The following is a 26,309-nucleotide window of genomic DNA, read 5'->3' on the forward strand; positions in this document are numbered from 1 at the left end:
ATGGGAGATAAATTTGTCAAAGCTTCCAGGGATCACCACATTACTCCCATGTTCAAGACTTCTACCTGGAGAATTCCAGGACTTATCATCTGAATGCATGATGGTCTGTTCTTGTCTAGATAGGAAGTATCCCCCAAAAAGCTCATGTGTGAGACAATGCAAGAATGTTCTGAGTCAAAATGATAGGATTATGAGAGCCCAAAACTAGTAAGTACCTTAATTCCCTTACAGGGATTAAATGGACAGTAAGTGTAGGTAGATAGGATATAGCTGGAGGAGAAAGGTCACTGAGGTCATGCCTTTGGGGTTGACATTTTGTCCTTGTGCGTGGAACCACCTCTCTGATTCTTCATTCCCATTTCCTGATCTGCTGGCTCCTCCATATCATTCTGGCATGGTGTTGGGCCTTGTCTTAGGCACACAGCAAAAGAGTCAGTCATGTAAGGACTGAGACCTCTGAATCCCTGGGTCCCAAATAAACCTTTTCTCCTCTAAAACTGTTCTCATCAGGTCTTTTGATCACAACAATAAAAAAGTTTTATTGTTGGTGTTTTTTAGAACACCATCCATTCAGAGTCCAACACAGAGGTGCTAGTAGAGAACCACACCTGAGAACAACAGCCAATTATTTGTTTCTGACCAGGGTTGGCATTGAGTTTGGGTAACTGTATACCTTTTCACCTGCAGTTCTCAAAAGAAGAAATATGAATGGTTAATAAATACATGAAAAATGGTTCACCATCTCTAGCAATTGAGAAAATGTCAATCAAAGCTACATTGAGATTTCATCTCACTCTAGTCAGAATGACAATATCAAGAATGCAAATAATAATAAGTGCTGCAAGGTTGTGGTAGAAAGAATACACTCATATATAGTTTATGGATCTGCAAATTAGTGCAACCACTCTGGAAAGCAATATGGAGATTCGTGAAAAACCTAGAAATGGAACCATCATATGCCCAAGTTATCCCACTGCACCAGTATATATCCAAAAGGTTCTAAATCAGTGTACTACAGTAATGCAGCCACATAATTCACAATAGTCAAGCAATGTTGTCAACTTAGGTGCCCTTTGAGAGTTGAAAGGATAAACATATTGTAATATATATACACAATGGAGTATTACTCAGCCACAAAGAAGAATGACATTCTCCATTTGCCCGTTAATGGATGAAGCTGGAGACTATCATGCTAAGTGAAATAAGCCCATCACAAAAAGTCAAAGGGACACTAGCCAAATTATATTATGTGCCTGTACAAATATGTAATAGCAAATATCATCATTATTTATGACTATAAAAATATGGGAAAATGTTAAGTCTTAGAAGAAAAGAAGATATATAGTGAGATTATATTTAAATAACATTGAAAGGCTGGAAATTGTATCATTTTGTTGGTACTGCTTTCTCTGGTATTGTGCATATTATCCAAAAGTGCTTTACCACTGAGCTAACCCCAAACTTTTGATATTTTTATTTTGATATATAGTCTCACTAAGCTGTCCAGGATAACCCCACCCTTGGGATCCTGTTGCTTCAGTCTTTTCAGTGTATAACATTGATACATGTGCCCTTGGATCCTATTAAAGTTTTCTTAAGAAGTCATGTGAAATGATATATTCCTTCAAAAATTAAAACAATATTTTAGACAAGAAATGAATGATGACATTACAAGGAAAAATGGAAAGCAAATTAATGCTAGGTGGACCTTCATATAGCTTTAAATAAAGCTCTGATTACATGTACCCCTTCATATCAAATCTGGTAATATGCTTAACACATACTCCTAAATATTTGAAAGCAACATGATTTTCATTGTAAAGCAACAGGGTTGGAATAAAAGGACATTAATTTTCCTATCAAACTACATGGTTATTGTAGGGGTCTCCATTTAGAGCATGGTTATGGGTTGAATACAAACAGATAAGGGATCAACCCAGAGCTCCTGTGTTTAGGTAGCATTGTTCAAAGGTGAAATGATTGGGTTTTGAGGGCTGTAACCTTAAGAGTGAATCCTGGTTTGAAAGGATAACTGCAGGCAGGTGGAGCATGGCTGGAGGAGGTGGGTCAGTGGGGGTCCTGGAAGGTACCTCTTCCCTGTGGCCCCTTCCCTCTCTCTGCTTCCTGGCTGGGATTGATGGAACACAACAAGGCATATTCACTATGCCCTTCTGCCATGGTGTTCTATTTTCATCGGGACCCAATGCAAAGTAGTCTGTCCACAATGAACTGAAGCTCTGATATCATGAGCCAAAATAAATCTATCCTCAATCAAGTAATTCTTACCATGTAATTTGGTCACAGTGGTAAATGACTGATGGACACAATTGTCATATCTTTAATAACACAGTGTAATCCAAATACTTGTCCTACCATATAACTCTGAACACAGTACATAGGATGTATTTATTTTTAAAAGGTTGTGCACTAATATCATGTAAGTGACACCTGAAAACAAAACTGCGTTTCCTTATTCTTTAAAGGATAGACTAACATGATGTGCCCAAGCTACTCACAGACATAACCAAATTCTTGGATGGGTCTTGCAAATGACAACTGAGTCCACCTCTTTCAAATATCGTTCATGCTTAATTATCAGGATTATTTTACTTTGGGGTATTCCAAAAAGACAAAGAAAACTATTTATTGGGAAAACATCACATTTCATGTTCTACTTCAAGTCATAGGAGAAGGGAAGAAGTGAAGAATTCAGGTAATTTGTGAGTATGTATCAAATATTAATTATAGACTGTAATTCACAGGTAAAATTAACCAGGGAGTACAGTTAGTGGAGTCTCCCCTCTTTAGAGTTCCCTCCTTCACAGTGCAGTGGGCTGAACAGTGATTTCCCATTGTTCTTCATGATGTTGTGATCCATCTCACCCATGTGAGTACAAAACTGATCCAAAGCAGTAAGAGGAATATCAGTTTTCCAGTCCACGTTGTTCAGACTTCATTGTTCCTCATTCAGAATATTTTCTCTATTATTTAGGTAGCATCCATTGAAATTTAATGATTTTGGTAACTTCTGTTCTTAATTGGAATCACTCCAATGCATGTAATAGGGATAATTTAATAGGAGGGTATCAACTTTGTTTCATATCAGGATGAACAAGGAAGAGGACGAAGTACCCCCAGAGGAATTACATCAATGTTGTTGTTGACAGGAGCCAAGCATTGGCAGGTTTTAATGTTCCCCATGTGGATTCCAGGTGCAGCTAGTATTGAGAACCATTGTTTGTGGTAGTTATTGCCCCGACTGTGCTCTATATCTAGTGTCTTCTTGCTTTTTAGCTATGGTGAAAAGATTCTGTCAAACTCCCTAAATGTATGTGGAAACATCCCCCCAGTAATCAAAATTATTTTCATCGGTCTTTTTCCCCTCTACCTGTTTGGCACAGCAAATCCAGTAAAATATCTCCCTACTCAGACTATAGAATTATTTAAATAATCATATACTCCCATCTTAACAACACATGCCTTAAAAATGGGAACACCAAAATCAGGTGTTTGCTCAGCAAGCTAACATGATGGGAATATTAAAAGGATCATATCCTTAAGAGTTACTTCATACAAGGTAGAGGGGAGTGATAGAAGGGGAAGTGGGATGGGGGTAGGAAGCATAATAGAGTGACACAGATACTAATACCTCAGGTACATAGATGACTGCCTGATTAATGTGATCCTACAATATATATAATATGAAATATACGAGATTAAACTTCATTAATGCTTGAACTATCAAAATGTGTAAGTGAATTCTACTGTCATGAACAACAAAATAGAACAAAAAATTTAAAGAATAAAATTAAAATAGAACATAATTAACAAATAATGAAGACACTGAAGGATGCCATCATACAGAGACCAAATAGTCTCTTCCTTCCTGTGTCTTGACCAACAGGAGACCAACTAATGGACTGGCAACATTCCTATTTTTACAACACTAGTCAATGACTTTCCACCATGTATTCAGTGACCTTTGCATGTTGACTTCATCCTCACTATGAATATATGCCAACTGATACTGATTATCCAGATTTCTGTTTTCTTTTTTCACTCTGATTTCCTTTTGCATTTTGTTGGCTTAGTTGATTTTTTTTCTTTCTTATATGATAAACAGAAATGGTGAAATGAGATCAATACCCCCAACAATGAAAAAGAGCATACATAGCATCTTCAGAGCCTTGAAATGCAGTGGAGACAGTAAGTGGCAGGTTGGAGTTATATGGGAAACGAGGAACCTCAGTGCTTTAGATGAATGGGAAAAAGTGTGGTACATAAATATAAGGCAATACTATTCAGTCATAAAAACAAATGAAATTATGGCATTACAGATAATTGGATAGAACAGGAGAATATCATGCTGAATGAAGTAAGTCAATTCCCGAAAATAAAGAGCCCTAGAGTCTCCAAGATATGCGCATGCTAACACACAATAAGCGGTGGCAGAAGTTCATTGGGTTAGAAGTTCATTGGATTAATCAAAGGAAAAAGAAGGGATGGGAGGGGGATACATAAAGGAAAGAGAGTCGAATGAATCAGATGTAACTTTCTTATGCTCATATATGAGTATATGACCAGTGTCAGCTCACATCATGTACTAAAACAAGAATAGGAAGTTATACTCCCTGTAGGAATAGCACATCAAAATACACTCTACTATCATGTATATCTAAAAAGAACAAATAAAAAGAGCATTCATTTTTAAAAAATTGAAAAGAATTAAAGAATACATAAAAAGAGGCTCCAAATTTAGTTTTGAAAGATTTGTTTTTGAGGAAAGAGTAATATCCAGGTTCACTCCATAGATTCCACCTTACATAATACCTTAGTCTTTGGTTAAACATGGAGCATGGACATTAAGATTTAGACTCTGGAAAGGGAAATATGTCCTAATGACCTGCCTGTTCTCTACATGGTCCATGTTGCACATTTAAACTCCATTCCCCTGAAGACCCATAAACAATGAGGCATCAGACAATAATTAGTTGTTCCATTTTGTGTCCCCATAAAGAAAACGGGGTGATAAAGTCAACCTTTCCCAAGACAGACATGATTTCCTATGCACACTGACACTGTGACCCAGCAGGAAGAGGTAGAATGTCATCTGACACCTCTCTTTGAGGAAGAAGAGCCTGAAAAACATTTCAGAAATGATCAAGGAAGAGCTGACAATGAATGTACTCACACTGTGAAAGGAAATCATGTTTTCCATGCACCTGGAAATGTAAGCCCAAAATAAATGGGCCTAATTTGATAATAGTCCATTTACTAATATAATGACTAGGAAATGTTGGTACCTATGAAGACGGCAGCCCCTTCTCAGGGTATAAAAGGGGATGTGGGAGAGAGAGGCCTCCAAACCTTCCAAACCCACCTTCCTGGAAACATCCCCAGAACCTCCATCCTCTGACACCATGTGCAACTCCTGTTGTGGATCCTGCTGTTCCGGGCAGGGCTGTGGCTGCTGCCAGCCCAGGTGCTGCCAGACCACCTGCTGCAGGACCACCTGCTGCCGCCCCAGCTGCTGCTGTAGCCCCTGCTGTGGTGGATGTGGTGGCTGTGGTGGCTCCAGTGGCTGTGGTGGGTGCGGTGGCTGTGGTGGCTCCAGTGGCTGTGGTGGGTGCGGTGGCTGTGGCTCCTGCTGCTGTCGGCCCATCTGCTGTAGGACCACCTGCTGCAGGACCACCTGCTGCCGCCCCAGCTGCTGCTGTAACCCCTGCTGCGGTGGTTGCGGTGGCTGTGGTGGATCCAGTGGCTGTGGTGGGTGCGGTGGCTGTGGTAGCTCCAGTGGTTGTGGCTACTCCTGCTGTCGCCCCACCTGCTGCCAGACCACCTGCTGCAGGACCATCTGCTGCCGCCCCAGCTGCTGCGGTAGCCCCTGCTGTGGGGGTTGCGGTGGCTGTGGTGGCTCCAGTGGCTGTGGTGGGTGCGGTGGCTGTGGTGGCTCCAGTGGCTGTGGCTCCTGCTGCTGTCGCCCCACCTGCTGCCAGACCACCTGCTGCAGGACCACTTGCTGCCGCCCCAGCTGCTGTGGCTCCTGCTGATGCCACCCAACCTGGCTAAAGTTGAGGGCTGCCAGCCCCCTTGCTGGCACCCACCCCAGGTGCTAAATGTCCACCTCCTCTCGGCTCTCCTGCTGCATAGCCAAAGGCTGCTAGAATACCTGCTGCACAACCTGGTGCTGCCCCTCACCTCCTGTGTTTCCTGCTACTTCATTCACCTGTGTACAAGCCACCTACTGCTCCTCAGTATGCTCTAGAGAACCTGCTGCTGAGAATTCTGACCTGATCTCTCCTCTTCTTCTCCCACCAATATTCTCCATGGACTCCATGTGTGAACCCTTCCCTGATGGAACAACTGGACACCCTAATTCCAACTGATTCTTTCATAGAGTGTGCCCCTAAGTGTATTGCCTCACTTGCTCTCTCTTGTACAACTGTAAACAAGTTTGAAATTTTTATATCCTCCCTCTATTTTCACTTTACCACTCTGGACTTTAATTTTCTCAAACGTGATGTCTCATGTGGAGATAGACCTACATCTTCAATAAATTTTCATTTTCCTGGCATATGCACATAATGGCATCATGTCTCTTTATTTTTCCCTTTGTGTTGTTGCCCTTCTCTGTCAATTTGTGGATAGATCATCTGTAAAGATTTTGATACCATTATAACTCAAAGATGATCTGGAAAGGAAACACTTGGACCTCAATGCCTGAGGACCTTTTCTAGATGAAGAGTGAGCTCTGGGAAGGAGTGTTAAAGGGTCCAGGAGCCAATCTCAACCAGTGAATGGGAGCCGGTGCAAACCTCCAGCTCAGTGTCCCCTGGGTGACCACTTCCAATCCTTCATTGCATCTCATTGCACCAGTGGTGTCCTCTTCACTGTCTACGTCCTCTGTACTGTGCTGAGGCAATTTCCAAATTCCCTACAGTGCTTCCTCTTATCACTTCTCCAAATACTTCTTCTAAGTCTTTCTATCTGGCATAATTTCCATGAAACAGAGTCTCGGATCCCTGTCCTCCTATTCTCAATGACTTTTCTAAAAACGTGGATAGATTCAATAATGTAAGGGTCAGCTCCTAGTCTGACTGGCCATTGAACCAATAAATCTTCCAAGAAAATTGTTACTTCTAACCAACTTCCTCATAGTTTCCTTTAAGAGAGTACTGGATATATCAATATATCACTAGACCTGAGGGACAGGGAACAATACCAGATGGGCAACTCTCATTCTTAATGGCCTCCACCCTTGACTCTCTCAGTGATGGGTCTCAAGGTTGGCTGGCTTTTGAGTGGAGATTGTCCTCAGCTCTTTCCCAATAGTTTCACTGTTACACTGGAGCTGGATCCTTCTAAACCAGTCACTGAAGGAGAGCCTGGAAAACAAGGTCGATTATCTACAGGAATGTCTGAGTCTTTGTAACATAAATTCTGACTGTTCCCACATGCTATTGGCTAGATGGAAGTTCTCAAAGCTGAGGGAATTGCATAAACTTCTTTATTATTCCCTTCATATTAATGGAAGGAAATAACTGAGGCAACAAACTTACTTAAGCAGGGTTTTTTTTTTTTTTTCACCATTTTGGAGGTTTGAGTCAAGATAAGTGGTGAATTTTCTATGGAACTTTCCTGAGAATAGCAAAGGCAAAACTATGTCCTTGAGCAAACTGCACCCATCACCACCTGGAAAGAAAAAGAAAGGGCAGGGTTCAGCCAGTCCCTTTGGAGAGCCTGCTTCCAGTGGCCTAATGACTTCCCAGGAAACCTCACCTTCTCAAGGTTCACAGTACCTACCATTTCTGTCACTCTAGGAGGTCATCCTTGACCATAAGCATAAGAGACATGTCCCATGTTCATGCACAGTAACTGAGAACACCAGGAAGTAGAAAATGGTGAGGCCTCCTACAGGCTATGTCTGATACTCCAGCATATTGATTCAAAGAATAAAAAAAAAAAAAACTGTGTACAGTGATTCTATTGATATAAAAAATGCAAAGTCATGGACAACTAAACTGTACAGTTTACAAATGTATATGTAGGTGACTAAAGTACAAAGAGAAATGATGATAAGAATATGTTAAGAATAAGGATACAGATTCTCCTTGGTGGAGCAAGGGATAATGGGTTAGGAAAAGACATATAGACCCCTTGATAATGCTTACTTACTCTTCCTGGACTTGACTTTTGAGCATGTAGATACTTGTCTGATAATTATGTATGATACTATATATATATAAATATGTAGTATATATAGTGTACGAATTATGGGATATCATAAAAGACCAAGTTTATGAATTATTGTAATGAAGAAAGCACAGAGATACCAACCAAAGGATTCAGCAATTTGTTCAATGAAATAATATCAGAATGTTTCCCAAACCTGAATAATGAAATGAAAAATCAAATACAAGATGCATATAGAAGGCCAAATGCACAAAATTACAACAGGTCCACACCAAGGTACATAATTATGAAAATACCTAACATACAAAATAATGATAGGATTTTAAACGTTGTGAGAGAAAAGTGTCAGATTACATATAAGGTGAAACCAATACAGATATCAGCAGATTGTTCAGCCAAGACTCTAAAAACTAGAAGCAGCTGGAACAATAAATTTCAATCTCTGAAAGAACATGGATGCCAATCAAGAATCCTATGCCCAGCCAAATTACCTTCCGATTTGATGATGAAATAAAATCTTTCCATGATAAACAAAAGTTAAAGAAATTAAAAATACAATTCCTGCACTACAGAATATTCTCTGCAAAATATTTCATGAGGAGGAAGTGAAAAACAATAATGCAAGTCAGCAAAGGGAGGAAAAGCCAATAGAAGGAGAAACAAAGTCAAGTTAAAAAAAAATAAGCCAAAATGACCAGGAATAGAAATCATATCTCAATAATAACTCTGAATGTTAATGGCCTAAACTCATTAAGCAAAAGACATAGACTGGCAGATTGGATAAAAGAAAGAGCCAACAATATGCTGCCTCAAGGGACTCATCACACACAGAAAGACATTCACAGACTAAAGGTGAAAGGATGGAGAAAAGCATACCATGCACATGGATTCAGAAGAAAGGCAGGGGTCTCCATCCACATATCAGATAAAGTGCATTTCAAACCTATGTTAGTCAAAAGGGATAAAGAAGGACATTTCATATTGCTTCAGTCAACCATAAACCAGGAAGACATAATGATTTTGAATACTTATGCCCCAAACAATGGAGCATCTATGTAGATCAAACAAATCCTTCACAATTTCAAGAATCAATAGACCAGAACACAATAATACTCGGTGACTTTAACACACCACTCTCACCACTGGATAGATCATCCAAACAAAAACTGAACAAAGAAACTAGAGAATTAAATATTACATCAATGGTATAGTCTCATATAGAGTATATCATCCATGAGCAAGCAAGTACACTTTCTTCTCAGCACCTCATGGATCTTTCTCCAAAATAGACCATATGCGATGGCACAAAGCAGCCATTAGTAAATACAAAAATATAGAACAACTACCTTGCATTCTGTCAGAGCGTAATGGACTGCAATTAGAAAACAATGATAAAATAAAAAACAAAAACTACTCCAACACCTGGAGACTAAATAATATGCTACTGAATGATGCAGTGATACCAGACATCAGGGAGAACATAAAAAAATTCTTAGAGATAAACAAGAAAAACGATAGAACACATCATATCCTCTGGGATACTCTGAAAGCAGTACTAAGAGGAAAGTTCATTGCACTGAGTTCATACATTAAAAGAATAAAAAGTCAACAACTAAATGACCTAACTTACATCTCAAAGCCCTAGAGAAAGAAGAACACATCAGCACCAAAAGTAGTACAAGACAGGAAATCATTAAAATCAGAACTGAAGTTGATTTAATTGAAAGAAGACAAACAATTCAAACAATTGACAAAACCAAACATTGGTTCTTTGAATAAGTAAACAAAATTGATAAACCCTTAGCCACACTAATGAAGAGAAGAAGAGAGGAAATTCCAATTACTAGACTACATGATGGAAAAGGAAAGATCACGACAGACATCATTGAAATACATAACATAATTAGAAGCTACTTTGAAAATCTCTACTGCAATGAAATAGAAAATATCAAAGATAAGATAAATGTTTAGAGACATTTGATCCTCCAAAACTGAATCAGGAAGACATACACAATTAAAGAGATCGATTTCAAGCACCAAAAGAGAAGAAGCTGTCAAAAGTCTACAACCAAGAAAAGTCCACGTCCAGTATAAGATATATATCTACCTCTACATATATTTGTAATAAATGTGATCACCATAATAACATATCTGGTTTTTTTAAATTTTTTGCCATTTGTTGCTTTGTTTTCTCTGTTACTTGGCATATTATCTAAGAGTGCTTTACCACTGAGATAAAACTCAAGCTCTTCTCATTTTTGTTTTTATATAGGGTCTACCTAAGCTTCCAGGTTGACCTCACCATTGGGATTCTCTTGCCTCAGACTTCTCAGTGTATGCCATTACAGGCATGTGCCCTCAGCCCAATAAAAATGTGTTCTTAAGAAGTCAGGTGAATTGAAATACTCATTCAAAATATGAAAAACAATTTTAGAGAAGAAATGAATGAAGATATTTCAAGGTGAAATGGAAAGCCAATTGATGCAAGACCAACAATTTTATTGCTTTAAATACTGTTCTGCTTACATGTACCACTTCATATCAAATCTGATAATACTGCTCATTATATACACTTCAATATTTGAAACAACTCGATTTTCATTGTAAAGTAAACGGTTGGATTTAAAGTACATTAACATTCCTATCAACTTACATGGTTACTGTAGAGGTCTCCACCTCGAGCAACTTTATGGGTTGAATAAGAACAGATAAGGGTTCTCCCCAGAACCCCCCGTGTTTAGGAAGAATTGTTCAAAGGTGAAATGATTGGGTTTTGAGGACTATAACCTTAAGAGCGCATCCAAGTTTGAAAGGACTGAATGATAACTGCAGGCAGGTGGAGCATGGCTGGAGGAGGTGGATCACTGGGGGGTCCTGGAAGATACCACTTCCCTGTGGCCCCTTCCCTCTCTCTGCTTCCTGGCTGGGATTAATGGAGCACAGCAAGGCATATTCACTATGCCCTTCTGCCATGGTGTTCTATTTTGATTGAGACCCAATGCAAAGTATTCTGTCCAGAATGAACTGAAGCTCTGATAACATGAGCCAAAACAAATCTCTCCTCCATCACGTAATTCTTACGTGCAATTTGCTCACAGTGGTGAAAGGCTGATGTGCACAATTATCCTATCATTGCTAACACAGTGTAATCCAAATACTTGTCCTATCATATAGCTGTGAACACAGTACATAGGATGTATGTATTTTTAAAAGGTTGTGCCATAACATCATGTAAGAGACACCTAAAAAAAAAAAATCCGTTTCCTTATTCTTTAAAGGATAGACTACCATGATCTGCCCAGGTTACTCACAAACATAACCAAAATTTTGGATGGGTGTTGCAAATGACAACTGAGTCCACCTCTTTCAAATTTCCTTGGTGCTTAATAATCAGGATTATTTTAGCTTGGCACATTCCAAAAAGACAGAGAAAACTATTTATTAGAAAAACATCACACTTCATGTACTACTTCAAGTCATAGGAGAAGGGAAGTTTGAGCAGAATTCAGGTAATTTGTCAGTAGGTCTCAAAGAGTAATTATCTCCTGTTATTTCACAGGTAAAATGTACCACGGAGTACAGTTAGGGGTGTATCCCCTGTTTACAGTTCCCTCCTTCACAGTGCAAGGTGCTGAACAGTGATTTCCCATTGCTTTACATGCTCTTTGTTCCATCTCACCCATGTGAGTACAAGACTGATCCAAAGCAGTAAAGAGGAATATCAGTTTTCCAGTCCACGTTGTTCAAACTTTATTGTTCCCCATTCAGGATATTTCCTCAATTATTTAGGTAGCATCCATTGAAATTTAGTGATTTTCGTGACATCTGTTCTTAATTGGAATCACTCCAATGCATGTAATAGGGATAATTAAACAAGAAGGGTCTCAATTTTGCTTCATATCAGGATAATCAATGAACAGGACCAAGTTCCTCCCCAGAGGAATTACATCAATGTTGTTGTTGGCAGGACCCAAGCTTTGGCAGTTTTTAATGTTGCCCATGTGGATTCAACTGCAGCTAGAATTGAGAACCATTGTTTGTGGTAGTTATTGCCGAGACTGTGCATTATATCTAGGGTCTTCTTGCTTTTTAGCTATGGTGAAAAGGTTCTGTCAAACTCCCTAATTGTGTGTGGAAACATCTCCCCAGTAATCAAAATTATTTTCGTCTGTCTTTTTTCCCCCCTACCTCTTTGGCACAGCAAATCCACTGAAATATCTCCCTACTCAGACTATAGAATTATTTAAATAATCATATACTCCAATCTTAACAACACACGCCTTAAAAATGAGAACACCAAAATCAGGTGTTTGCTCAGCAAGCTAACATGATGGGAATATTAAAAGGATCATATCCTTAAGAGTTACTTCATACAAGGAAGAGGGAGTGATAGAAGGGGAAGTGGTATGGGGGTAGGAGGATAGTAGAGTGACACAGACATTATTACCTCAGGTACAGAGATGATGGCCTGACTGATGTGATCCTACAATATATATAATAAGAAAAATAAGAGATTAAACTTCACTAATGCTTGAACTATCAAAATGTGTAAGTGAATTCTACTGTCATGAACAACAAAATAGAACGAAAAATTTAAAAAATAAAATTTAAAAAGAACGTAATTAACAAATAATGAAGACACTGAAGGATGCCATCATACAGAGACCAAATAGTCTCTTCCTTCCTGTGTCTTGACCAACAGGAGACCAACTAATGAACTGCCAACATTCCTCATTTTTACAACACTAGTCAATGACTTTTCACCATGGTATTCAGTGACCTTTGCAAGTTGACTTCATCCTCACTAAGAATATATGCCAGCTGATACTGATTATCCAGATTTCTGTTTTCTTTTTTCACTCTGATTTACTTTTCTTTTTGTTGGCTTGGTTGATTGATTTTGTTTTTCTTTCTTATATGATAAACAGAAATGGTGAAATGAGATCAATACCCCCAACAATGAAAAAGAGCATACATAGCATCTTCAGAGCCTTGAAATGCAGTGGAGACAGTAAGTGGCAGGTTGGAGTTATATGGGAAACGAGGAACCTCAGTGCTTTAGATGAATGGGAAAAAGTGTGGTACATAAATATAAGGCAATACTATTCAGTCATAAAAACAAATGAAATTATGGCATTACAGATAATTGGATAGAACAGGAGAATATCATGCTGAATGAAGTAAGTCAATTCCCGAAAATAAAGAGCCCTAGAGTCTCCAAGATATGCGCATGCTAACACACAATAAGCGGTGGCAGAAGTTCATTGGGTTAGAAGTTCATTGGATTAATCAAAGGAAAAAGAAGGGATGGGAGGGGGATACATAAAGGAAAGAGAGTCGAATGAATCAGATGTAACTTTCTTATGCTCATATATGAGTATATGACCAGTGTCAGCTCACATCATGTACTAAAACAAGAATAGGAAGTTATACTCCCTGTAGGAATAGCACATCAAAATACACTCTACTATCATGTATATCTAAAAAGAACAAAAAAAAAGCATTCATTTTTAAAAATTTGAAAAGAAATAATGAATACATAAAAAGAGGCTCCAAATTTAGTTTTGAAAGATTTGTTTTTGAGAAAAGAGTAATGTCCAGGTTCACTCCATAGATTCCACCTGACATAATACCTTAGTCTTTGGTTAAACATGGAGCATGGACATTAAGATTTAGACTCTGGAAAGGGAAATATGTCCTAATGACCTGCCTGTTCTCTACATGGTCCATGTTGCACATTTAAACTCCATTCCCCTGAAGACCCATAAACAATGAGGCATCAGACAATAATTAGTTGTTCCATTTTGTGTCCCCATAAAGAAAAACAGGATGATAAAGTCAACCTTTCCCAAGACAGACATGATGTCCTATGCACACTGACACTGTGGCCCAGCAGGAAGAGGTAGAATGTCATCTGACACCTCTCTTTGAGGAAGGAGAGACTGAAAAACACTTCAGAAATGATCAAGGAAGAGCTGACAATGAATGTACTCACACTATGAAAGGAAATCATGTTTTCCATGCACCTGGAAATGTAAGCCCAAAATAAAAGTGCCTAATTTGATAATAGTCCAGTTACTAATATAATGACTAGGAAATGGTGTTACCTATGAAGATGGCAGCCCCTTCTCAGGGTATAAAAGGGGATGTGGGAGAGAGAGGCCTCCAAACCTTCCAAACCCACCTTCCTGGAAACATCCCCAGAACCTCCATCCTCTGACACCATGTGCAACTCCTGTTGTGGATCCTGCTGTTCCGGGCAGGGCTGTGGCTGCTGTCAGCCCAGGTGCTGCCAGACCACCTGCTGCAGGACCACCTGCTGCCGCCCCAGCTGCTGCTGCAGCCCCTGGTGTGGTGGGTGCGGTGGCTGTGGTGGCTCCAGTGGCTGTGGTGGGTGCGGTGGCTGTGGTGGCTCCAGTGGCTGTGGCTCCTGCTGCTGTCGCCCCACCTGCTGCCAGACCACCTGCTGCAGGACCACCTGCTGCCGCCCCAGCTGCTGCTGTAGTCCCTGCTGTGGGGGTTGCGGTGTTTGTGGTGGCTCCAGTGGCAGTGGTGGGTGCGGTGGCTGTGGTGGCTCCAGTGGCTGTGGCTCCTGCTGCTGTCGCCCCACCTGCTGCCAGACCACCTGCTGCAGGACCACCTGCTGCCGCCCCAGCTGCTGCTGTAATCCCTGCTGTGGGGGTTGCGGTGTTTGTGGTGGCTCCAGTGGCAGTGGTGGGTGCGGTGGCTGTGGTGGCTCCAGTGGCTGTGGCTCCTGCTGCTGTCGCCCCACCTGCTGCCAGACCACCTGCTGCAGGACCACTTGCTGCCGCCCCAGCTGCTGTGGCTCCTGCTGATGACACCCAACCTGGCTACAGTTGAGTGCTGCCAGCCCCCTTGCTGGCACCCACCCCAGGTGCTACATGCCCAGCTCCTCTCGGCTCTCCTGCTCCATAGCCTAAGGCTGCTAGAATACCTGCTGCACAACCCGGTGCTGCCCCTCACCTACTGTGTTTCCTGCTACTCCATTCATGTGTTTACAAGCCACCTGCTGCTCCTCAGTCTGCTCTAGAGGACCTGCTGCTGAGAATTCTGACCTGATCTCTCCTCTTCTTCTCCCACCAGTATTCTCCATGGACTCCATGTATGAGCCCTTGCCTGATGGAACAACTGGACACCCTAATTCCAACTGATTCTTTCATAGAGTGTGCCCCTAAGTGTATTGCCTCGCATGCTCTCTCTTGTACAAATGTAAACAAGTTTGAAATTTTTATATCCTCCCTCTAATTTCACTTTACCACTCTGGACTTTAATTTTCTCAAACGTGATGTCTTATGCAGAGATAGACCTACATCTTCAATAAATTTTCATTTTCCTGGCATATGCACATAATGGCATCATGTCTCTTTATTTTTCCCTTTGTGTTGTTGCCCTTCTCTGTCAATTTGTGGATAGATCATCTGTAAAGATTTTGATACCATTATAACTCAAAGATGATCTGGAAAGGAAACACTTGGACCTCAATGCCTGAGGACTTTTTCTAGATGAAGAGTGAGCTCTGGGAAGGAGTGTTAAAGGGTCCAGGAGCCAATCTCAACCAGTGAATGGGAGCCGGTGCAAACCTCCAGCTCAGTGTCCCCTGGGTGACCACTTCCAATCCTTCATTGCATCTCATTGCACCAGTGGTGTTCTCTTCACTGTCTACGTCCTCTGTACTGTGCTGAGGCAATTTCCAAATTCCCTACAATGCTTCCTCTTATCACTTCTCCAAATACTTCTTCTAAGTCTTTCTATCTGGTATAATTTCCATGAAACAGAGTCTCGGATCCCTGTCCTCCTATTCTCAATGACTTTTCTAAAAACGTGGATAGATTCAATAATGTAAGGGTCAGCTCCTAGTCTGACTGGCCATTGAACTAATAAATCTTCCAAGAAAATTGTTACTTCTAACCAACTTCCTCATAGTTTCCTTTAAGAGAGTACTGGACATATCACTATATCACTGGACCTGAGGGACAGGGAACAATACCAGATGGGCAACTCTCATTCTTAATGGCTCCCACCCTTGACTCTCTCAGTGATGGGTCTCAAGGCTGGCTGGCTTTTGAGTGGAGATTGTCCTCAGCTCTTTCCCAATAGTTTCACTGTTACACTGGAGCTGGATCCTTCTAAACCAGTCACTGAAGGAGAGCCTGGAAAACAAGGTCGATTATCTACAGGAATGTCTGAGTCTTTGTAACATAAATGCTGACTGTTCCCACATGCTATTGGCTAGATGGAAGTTCTCAAAGCTGAGGGAATTGCATAAACTTCTTTATTATTCCCTTCATATTAATGGAAGGAAATAACTGAGGCAACAAACTTACCTAAGCAGGGTTTTTTTTTCATCATTTTGGAGGTTTGAGTCAAGATAAAGTGGTGAATTTTCTATGGGACTTTCCTGAGAATAGCAAAGGCAAAACTATGTCCTTGAGCAAACTGCACCCATCACCACCTGCAAAGAAAAAGAAAGGGCAGGGTTCAGCCAGTACCTTTGGAGAGCCTGCTTTCAGTGGCCTAATGACTTCCCAGGAAACCTCACCTTCTCAAGGTCCACAGTACCTACCATTTCTGTCTAGGAGGTCATCCTTGACCATAAGCATAAGAGACATGTCCCATGTTCATGCACAGTAACTGAGAACACCAGGAAGTAGAAAATGGTGAGACCTCCTACAGGCTATTTCTGATACTCCAGCATATTGACTCAAAGAATAAAAAAAAAATTGTATTCACTGATTCTATTGATATAAAATACAAAGTCATGGACAACTAAACTGTACAGTTTACAAATGTATATGTAGGTGACTAAAGTACAAAGAGAAATGATGATAAGAATATGTTAAGAATCAGGATACATATTCTCCTTGGTGGAGCGAGGGAGAAGGGGTCAGGAAAAGATATATAGACCCCTTGATAATGCTGACTTTCTCTTCCTGGACTTCACTTTTGAGCATGTAGATACTTGTCTGATAATTATGTATGATACTATATATGTATATATAAATATGTAGTATATATAGTGTATGAATTATGGGATATCATAAAAGACCAAGTTTATGAATTATTGGAATTGAGGAAAGCACAAAGATACCAACCAAAGATTCAGCAATCTGTTCAATGAAATAATATCAGAATGTTTCCCAAACCTGAATAATGAAATGAAAAATCAAATACAAGAGGCATATAGAATGCCAAATGTACAAAATTACAACAGGTCCACACCAAGGTACATAATTATGAAAATACCTAACATACAAAATAATGATAGGATTTTAAACGTTGTGAGAGAAAAGTGTCAGATTACATATAAGGTGAAACCAATACAGATATCAGCAGATTGTTCAGCCAAGACTCTAAAAACTAGAAGCAGCTGGAACAATAAATTTCAATCTCTGAAAGAACATGGATGCCAATCAAGAATCCTATGCCCAGCCAAATTACCTTCCGATTGATGATGAAATAAAATCTTTCCATGATAAACAAAAGTTAAAGAAATTAAAAATACAATTCCTGCACTACAGAACATTCTCTGCAAAATATTTCATGAGGAGGAAGTGAAAAACAATAATGGGAGGAAAAGCCAATAGAAGGAGAAACAAAGTCAAGTTAAAAAAAAATAAGCCAAAATGACCAGGAATACAGAACATTCTCTGCAAAATATTTCATGAGGAGGAAGTGAAAAAAAATAAAGGGAGGAAAAGCCAATAGAAGGAGAAACAAAGTCAAGTTAAAAAAAAATAAGCCAAAATGACCAGGAATAGAAATCATATCTCAATAATAACTCTGAATGTTAATGGCCTAAACTCATTAAGCAAAAGACATAGACTGGCAGATTGGATAAAAGAAAGAGCCAACAATATGCTGCCTCAAGGGACTCATCACACACAGAAAGACATTCACAGACTAAAGGTGAAAGGATGGAGAAAAGCATACCATGCACATGGATTCAGAAGAAAGGCAGGGGTCTCCATCCACATATCAGATAAAGTGCATTTCAAACCTATGTTAGTCAAAAGGGATAAAGAAGGACATTTCATATTGCTTCAGTCAACCATAAACCAGGAAGACATAATGATTTTGAATACTTATGCCCCAAACAATGGAGCATCTATGTAGATCAATCAAATCCTTCACAATTTCAAGAATCAATAGACCAGAACACAATAATACTCGGTGACTTTAACACACCACTCTCACCACTGGATAGATCATCCAAACAAAAACTGAACAAAGAAACTAGAGAATTAAATATTACATCAATGGTATAGTCTCATATAGAGTATATCATCCATGAGCAAGCAAGTACACTTTCTTCTCAGCACCTCATGGATCTTTCTCCAAAATAGACCATATGCGATGGCACAAAGCAGCCATTAGTAAATACAAAAATATAGAACAACTACCTTGTATTCTGTCAGACCATAGTGAACTGCAATTAGAAAACAATGATAAAATAAAAAACAAAAACTACTCCAACACCTGGAGACTAAATAATATGCTACTGAATGATGCAGTGATACCAGACATCAGGGAGAACATAAAAAAATTCTTAGTGGTAAACAAGAAAAACGATAGAACACATCTTATCCTCTGGGATACTCTGAAAGCAGTACTAAGAGGAAAGTTCATTGCACTGAGTTCATACATTAAAAGAATAAAAAGTCAACAACTAAATGACCTAACTTACATCTCAAAGCCCTAGAGAAAGAAGAACACATCAGCACCAAAAGTAGTACAAGACAGGAAATCATTAAGATCAGAACTGAAATTGATGAAATTGAGAGAAGACAAAAAATTCAAACAATTGACAAAACCAAACATTGGTTCTTTGAATAAGTAAACAAAATTGATAAACCCTTAGCCACACAATGAAGAGGAGAGGAAATTCCAATTACTAGACTACATGATGGAAAAGGAAAGATCACAACAGACATCATTGAAATACATAACATAATTAGAAGCTACTTTGAAAATCTCTACTGCAATAAATAGAAAATATCGAAGATATGATAAATTTTTAAAGACATATGATCCTCCAAAACTGAATCAGGAAGTCATACACAATTAAAGAGATTGATATCAAGCACCAAAAGAGAAGAAGCTATCAAAAGTCTACAACCAAGAAAAGCCGAGGTCCAGTATAAGGTATATATCTACATCTACATATATTTGCAATAAATGTGATCTCCATAATAACATATCTGGCATTTTTTAAGTTTTTACCATTTTGTTGCTTTGTTTTCACTGTTACTTGGCATATTATCTAGGAGTGCTTTACCACTGAGATAAAACTCAAGCTCTTCTCATTTTTGTTTTTATATAGGGCCTACCTAAGCTTCCAGGTTGACCTCACCTTTGGGATTCTCTTGCCTCAGACTTCTCAGTGTATGCCATTACAGGCATGTGCCCTCAGCCCAATAAAAATGTGTTCTTAAGAAGTCAGGTGAATTGAAATACTCATTCAAAAATATGAAAAACAATTTTAGAGAAGAAATGAATGAAGATATTTCAAGGTGAAATGGAAAGCCAATCGATGCTAGACCAACAATTTTATTGCTTTAAATACTGTTCTGCTTACATGTACCACTTCATATCAAATCTGATAATACTGCTCATTATATATGCTTCAATATTTGAAACAACTTGATTTTCATTGTAAAGTAAACGGTTGGATTTAAAGTACATTAACATTCCTATCAACCTACATGGTTACTGTAATGGTCTCCACTTCAAGCAAGTTTATGGGTTGAATATGAACAGATAAGGGTTCTCCCCAGAACCCCCCGTGTTTAGGAAGAATTGTTCAAAGGAGAAATGATTGGGTTTTGAGGACTATAACCTTAAGAGTGCATCCAAATTTGAAAGGTCTGAATGATAACTGCAGGCAGGTGGAGCATGGCTGGAGGAGGTGTGTCACTGGGAGGGTCCTGGAAGATACCACTTCCCTGTGGCCCCTTCCTTCTCTCTGCTTCCTTGCTGGGATTAATGGAGCACAGCAAGGCATATTCACTATGCCCTTCTGCCATGGTGTTCTATTTTGATTGGGACCCAATGCAAAGTAGTCTGTCCACAATGAACTGAAGCTCTGATAACATGAGCCAAAATATATCTATCCTCAATCAAGTAATTCTTACCATGTAATTTGGTCACAGTGGTGAATGACTGATGGACACAATTGTCTTATCTTTACTAACACAGTGTAATCCAAATACTTGTCCTACCATATAGCTGTGAACACAGTACATAACATGTATTTATTTTTTAAAAGTCGTGCACTAACATCATGTAAGTGACACCTGAAAACAAAACTGTTTCCTTATTCTTTTTAAAAGATAGACTGACTCGATGAGCCCAGGCTACTCACAGACATAACCAAATTCTTGGATGGGTCTTGCAAATGACAACTGAGTCCACCTCTTTCAAATATCCTTCGTGCTTCATTATCAGGATTAATTTACCTTGGGGCATTCCAAAAAGACAAAGAAAACTATTTATTGGGAAAACATCACACTTCATGTACTACATCAAGTCATAGGAGAAGGGAAGATGTGAAGAATTCAAGGAATTTGTGAGTATGTTTCAGATATTAATTATAGACTGTATTTCACAGGTCAAATTTACCAGGGAGTACAGTTAGTAGATTCTCCCCTGTTGAGAGTTCCCTCCTTCACAGTGCAAGGTGCTGAACAGTGATTTCCCATTGTTTCAAATGCTCTTTGTTCTATCTCACCCATGTGAGTACAAGACTGATCCAAAGCAGTAAAGAGGAATATCAGTTTTCCAGTCCACGTTGTTCAAACTTTATTGTTCCCCATTCAGGATATTTCCTCAATTATTTAGGTAGCATCCATTGAAATTTAGTGATTTTCGTGACATCTGTTCTTAATTGGAATCACTCCAATGCATGTAATAGGGATAATTTAATAGGAGGATATCAATTTTGTTTCAGATCAGGATAAACAAGGAAGAGGACCAAGTAACCCCAGAGGAATTACATCAATGTTGTTGTTGGCAGGACCCAAGCTTTGGCAGTTTTTAATGTTGCCCATGTGGATTCAACTGCAGGTAGTATTGAGAACCACTGTTTGTGGTAGTTATTGCCCAGACTGTGATCTATGTCTAGTGTCTTCTTGCTTTTTAGCTATGGTGAAAAGGTTCTGTCAAACTCCCTAATTGTGTGTGGAAACATCCCCCCAGTAATCAAAATTATTTTCGTATTTTTTCCCCTCTACCTCTTTGGCACAGCAAATGCACTGAAATATCTCCCTACTCAGACTATAGAATTATTTAAATAATCATATACTCCAATCTTAACAACACATGCCTTAAAAATGAGAACACCAAAATCAGGTGTTTGCTCAGCAAGCTAACATGATGGGAATATTAAAAGGATCATATCCTTAAGAGTTACTTCATACAAGGAAGAGGGGAGTGATAGAAGGGGAAGTGGTATGGGGGTAGGAAGGATAGTAGAGTGACACAGACATTATTACCTCAGGTACATAGATGACTGCCTGACTGATGTGATCCTACAATATATATAATAAGAAAAATAAGAGATTAAACTTCACTAATGCTTGAACTATCAAAATGTGTAAGTGAATTCTACTGTCATGAACAACAAAATAGAACAAAAAATTTAAAGAATAAAATTTAAAAAGAACGTAATTAACAAATAATGAAGACACTGAAGGATGCCATCATACAGAGACCAAATAGTCTCTTCCTTCCTGTGTCTTGACCAACAGGAGACCAACTAATGAACTGCCAACATTCCTCATTTTTACAACACTAGTCAATGACTTTTCACCATGGTATTCAGTGACCTTTGCAAGTTGACTTCATCCTCACTATGAATATATGCCAGCTTATACTGATTATCCAGATATCTGTTTTCTTTTTTCACTCTGATTTCCTTTTGCTTTTTGTTGGCTGGTTGATTTTTTTTTTCTTTCTTATATGATAAACATATATGGTGAAATGAGATCAATAGCCCCAACAATGAAAAAGAGCATACATAGCATCTTCAGAGCCTTGAAATGCAGTGGAGACAGTAAGTGGCAGGTTGGAGTTATATGGGAAATGAGGAACCTCAGTGCTTTAGATGAATGGGAAAAAGTGTGGTATATAAATATAATGCAATACTATTCAGCCATAAAATTGAATGAAATCATGCCATTACAGATAATTGGATAGAACAGGAGAATATCATGCTGAGTGAACTAAGTCAATCCCAGAAAATAAGGAGCCCTAGAGTCTCTAAGATATGAGCATGCTAACACACAATAAGCGGTGGCAGAAGTTCATTGGGTTAGAAGTTCATTGGATTAATCAAAGGAAAAAGAAGGGATGGGAGGGGGATACATAAAGGAAAGAGAGTGGAATGAATCAGATGTAACTTTCCTATACTCACATATGAGTATATGACCACTGTAAGTTCACATCATGTACTAACACAAGCATAGGAAGTTATACTCTCTGTAGGAATAGCACATCAAAATACACTCTACTATCATGTATATCTAAAAACAACGAATAAAAAGAGCATTCATTTTTAAAAATTTGAAAAGAAATAAATGAATATATAAAAAGCGTCCCCAAATTTAGTTTTGAGAGATTTTTTTTGAGGAAAGAGTAGAATCCAGGTTCACTCCATACATTCCACCTGACAAAATACCTTAATCTTTGGTTAAACATGGAGCATGGACATTAAGATTTAGACTCTGGAAAGGGAAATATGTCATAATGACCTGCCTGTTTTCTACATGGTCTATGTTGCACATTTAAACTCCATTCCCCTGAAGACCCATAAACAATGAGGCATCAGACAATAATTAGTTGTTCCATTTTGTGTCCCCATAAAGAAAAACGGGATGATAAAGTCAACCTTTCCCAAGACACACATGATGTCCTATGCACACTGACACTGTAACCCAACAGGAAGAGGTAGAATGTCATCTGACACCTCTCTTTGAGGAAGGAGAGCCTGAAAAACACTTCAGAAATGATCAAGGAAGAGCTGACAATGAATGTACTCACACTATGAAAGGAACTCATGATTTCCATGCACCTGGAAATGTAAGCCCAAAATAAATGGGCCTAATTTGATAATAGTCCATTTACTAATATAATGACTAGGAAATGATGTTACCTATGAAGTCGGCAGCCCATTCTCAGGGTATAAAAGTGGATGTCAGAGAGAGAGGCCTCCAACCTCCCAAACCCACCTTCCTGGAAACATCCCCAGTACCTCCATCCTCTGACACCATGTGCAACTCCTGTTGTGGATCCTGCTGTTCCGGGCAGGGCTGTGGCTGCTGCCAGCCCAGGTGCTGCCAGACCACCTGCTGCAGGACCACCTGCTGCCGCCCCAGCTGCTGCTGCAGCTCCTGCTGTGGTGGGTGCGGTGGCTGTGGTGGCTCCAGTGGCTGTGGTGGGTGCGGTGGCTGTGGTGGCTCCAGTGGCTGTGGTGGGTGCGGTGGCTGTGGCTCCTGCTGCTGTCGGCCCATCTGCTGTAGGACCACCTGCTGCAGGACCACCTGCTGCCAACCCAGCTGCTGCTGCAGCCCCTGCTGTGGTGGTTGCGGTGGCTGTGGTGGCTCCAGTGGCTGTGGTGGGTGCGGTGGCTGTGGTGGCTCCAGTGGCTGCGGCTCCTGCTGCTGTCGCCCCACCTGCTGCCAGACCACCTGCTGCAGGACCACCTGCTGCCGCCCAGCTGCTGCTGTAGTCCCTGCTGTGGGGGTTGCAGTGGCTGTGGTGGCTCCAGTGGCTGTGGTGGGTGCGGTGGCTGTGGTGGCTCCAGTGGCTGTGGTGGGTGTGGTGGCTGTGGCTCTTGCTGCTGTCGGCCCATCTGCTGTAGGACCATCTGCTGCAGGACCACCTGCTGCAGCCCCAGCTGCTGCTGTAGTCCCTGCTGTGGGGGTTGCAGTGGCTGTGGTGGCTCCAGTGGCTGTGGTGGGTGCGGTGGCTATGGTGGCTCCAGTGCTGGGCTCCTGCTGCTGTCACCCCACCTGCTGCCAGACCACCTGCTGCAGGACCACCTGCTGCCGCCCCAGCTGCTGTGGCTCCTGCTGATGACACCCAACCTGGCTACAGTTGAGTGCTGCCAGCCCCCTTGCTGGCACCCACCCCAGGTGCTACATGCCCAGCTCCTCTCAGCCCTCCTGCTGCATAACCAAAGGCTGCTAGAATACCTGCTGCACAACCCGGTGCTGCCCCTCACCTACTGTGTTTCCTGCTACTCCATTCATGTGTTTACAAGCCACCTGCTGCTCCTCAGTCTGCTCTGGAGGACCTGCTGCTGAGAATTCTGACCTGATCTCTCCTCTTCTTCTCCCACCAATATTCTCCACGGACTCCATGTATGAGCCCTTGCCTGATCGAACAACTGGACACCCTAATTCCAACTGATACTTTGATAGAGTGTGCCCCTAAGTGATTGCCTCGCTTGCTCTCTCTTGTACAAATGTAAACAAATTTGAAATTTTTATATCCTCCTCCCTCTAATTTCACTTTACCACTCTGGACTTTAATTTTCTCAAACGTGATGTCTCAATGTGGAGATAGACCTACATCTTCAATAAATTTTAATTTTCCTGGCATACGCACATAATGGCATCATGTCTCTTTATTTTTCCCTTTGTGTTGTTGCCCTTCTCTGTCAATTTGTGGATAGATCATCTGTAAGTTTTTAATACCATTAGAACTCAAAGATGATCTGGAAAGGAAACACTGGACCTCAATGCCTGAGGACTTTTCTAGATGAAGAGTGAGCTCGGTGAAGGAGTGTTAAAGGGCTCAGGAGCCAATCTCAGACCAGTGAATGGGGAGCCGGTGCAAACCTCCAGCTCAGTGTCCCCTGGGTGACCACTTCCAATCCTTCATGCATCTCATTGCACCAGTGGTGTCCTCTTCACTGTCTATGTCCTCTGTACTGTGCTGAATCAATTTCCAAATTCCCTACAGTGCTTCTCTTATCACTTCTCCAGCTACTTCTTCTAAGTCTTTCTATCTGGTATAATTTCCAGGGAAGAGAGACTGGATCCCTGTCCTCCTATTCTCACTGTTGGTATCTTTCACGACTTTTCTAAAAACATGGATAGATTTTATAAGTAAGGGTCCAGTCCTAGTCTGACTGGCCATTGAACTAATAAATCTTCCAAGAAAATTGTTACTTCTAACCAACTTCCTCATAGTTTCCTTTAAGAGAGTACTGGATATATCAATATATCACTGGACCTGAGGGACAGGGAACAATACCAGATGGGCACCTCATTCTTAATGGCCTCCACCCTTGACTCTCTCAGTGATGGGTCTCAAGGCTGGCTGGCTTTTGAGTGGAGATTGTCCTCAGCTCTTTCCCAATAGTATCACTGTTACACTGGAGCTGGATCCTTATAAACCAGTGACTGAAGGAGAGCCTTGAAAACAAGGTCAATTATCTACAGGAATGTCTGAGTCTTTGTAACATAAATGCTGACTGTTCCCACATGCTGTTGGCTAGATGGAAGTTCTCAAAGCTGAGGCAATTGCATAAACTTCTTTATTATTCCCTTCATATTAATGGAAGGAAATAACTGAGGCAACAATCTTACTTAAGCAGGGTTTTTTTTTTTTTTTCACCATTTTGGAGGTTTGAGTCAAGATAAGTGGTGAATTTTCTATGGGACTTTCCTGAGAATAGCAAAGGCAAAATTATGTCCTTGAGCAAACTGCACCCATCACCACCTGGAAAGAAAAAGACAGAAAGGGCAGGGTTCAGCCAGTACCTTTGGAGAGCCTGCTTCCAGTGGCCTAATGACTTCCCAGGAAACCTCACCTTCTCAAGGTTCACAGTACCTACCATTCTGTCACTCTAGGAGGTCATCCTTGACCATAAGCATAAGAGACCTTCCCATGTTCATGCACAGTAACTGAGAACACCAGGAAGTAGAAAATGGTGAGGCCTCCTACAGGCTATGTCTGATACTCCAGCATATTGATTCAAAGAATAAAAAAAAAAAACTGTGTACAGTGATTCTATTGATATAAAATACAAAGTCATGGACAACTAAACTGTACAGTTTACAAATGTATATGTAGGTGACTAAAGTACAAAG

The 26,309-nt window shown here is 40.4% G+C and overlaps 3 protein-coding genes across 4 annotated transcripts; all 3 read left to right on the plus strand.

Annotated features, from left to right (window-relative positions):
• Window positions 1-5,420: 5,420 nt before the first annotated feature.
• LOC124979833 (keratin-associated protein 5-2-like) lies at window positions 5,421-6,050 on the plus strand. Its single transcript, XM_047544602.1, has one exon. The coding sequence runs from the start codon at window positions 5,421-5,423 to the stop codon at window positions 6,048-6,050; it is 630 nt and encodes a 209-aa protein (XP_047400558.1).
• Window positions 6,051-14,417: 8,367 nt separating this feature from the next.
• On the plus strand, window positions 14,418-15,029 carry LOC124979834 (keratin-associated protein 4-4-like). 2 transcript variants are annotated; one of them, XM_047544604.1, is made up of 3 exons: window positions 14,418-14,542; window positions 14,612-14,685; window positions 14,788-15,029. In XM_047544604.1, the coding sequence occupies exons 1-3, from the start codon at window positions 14,418-14,420 to the stop codon at window positions 15,027-15,029; spliced, it is 441 nt and encodes a 146-aa protein (XP_047400560.1). The 2 variants fall into 2 exon arrangements, with proteins under 2 accessions (XP_047400560.1, XP_047400559.1); XM_047544603.1 differs by having other exon boundaries at window positions 14,612-15,029.
• An 8,449-nt stretch (window positions 15,030-23,478) lies between these two features.
• On the plus strand, window positions 23,479-24,285 carry LOC124979260 (keratin-associated protein 4-4-like). The gene is made up of 4 exons (XM_047543780.1): window positions 23,479-23,600; window positions 23,706-23,927; window positions 24,047-24,114; window positions 24,194-24,285. The coding sequence occupies exons 1-4, from the start codon at window positions 23,479-23,481 to the stop codon at window positions 24,283-24,285; spliced, it is 504 nt and encodes a 167-aa protein (XP_047399736.1).
• The last annotated feature ends 2,024 nt before the right edge of the window (window positions 24,286-26,309 follow it).

Source organism: Sciurus carolinensis, chromosome 3, assembly GCF_902686445.1.
Source record: "Sciurus carolinensis chromosome 3, mSciCar1.2, whole genome shotgun sequence".
NCBI classification, from domain to species: Eukaryota; Metazoa; Chordata; class Mammalia; order Rodentia; family Sciuridae; genus Sciurus; species Sciurus carolinensis.

What these genes read in the sequence shown, in the direction of transcription:
- LOC124979833 (XM_047544602.1), top strand. Translation starts at nt 5,421, where the DNA reads ATGTGCAACTCCTGTTGTGGATCCTGCTGTTCCGGGCAGGGCTGTGGC.
- LOC124979834 (XM_047544603.1), top strand. Translation starts at nt 14,418, where the DNA reads ATGTGCAACTCCTGTTGTGGATCCTGCTGTTCCGGGCAGGGCTGTGGC. An exon ending in AGCTGCTGCTGCAGCCCCTG is followed by an intron (nt 14,543 to 14,611) that starts GTGTGGTGGGTG and finishes TGGTGGCTCCAG; the next exon opens with TGGCTGTGGCTCCTGCTGCT.
- LOC124979260 (XM_047543780.1), top strand. Translation starts at nt 23,479, where the DNA reads ATGTGCAACTCCTGTTGTGGATCCTGCTGTTCCGGGCAGGGCTGTGGC. An exon ending in CCCAGCTGCTGCTGCAGCTC is followed by an intron (nt 23,601 to 23,705) that starts CTGCTGTGGTGG and finishes CTGTGGCTCCTG; the next exon opens with CTGCTGTCGGCCCATCTGCT. An exon ending in ACCACCTGCTGCCGCCCAGC is followed by an intron (nt 23,928 to 24,046) that starts TGCTGCTGTAGT and finishes CTGTGGCTCTTG; the next exon opens with CTGCTGTCGGCCCATCTGCT.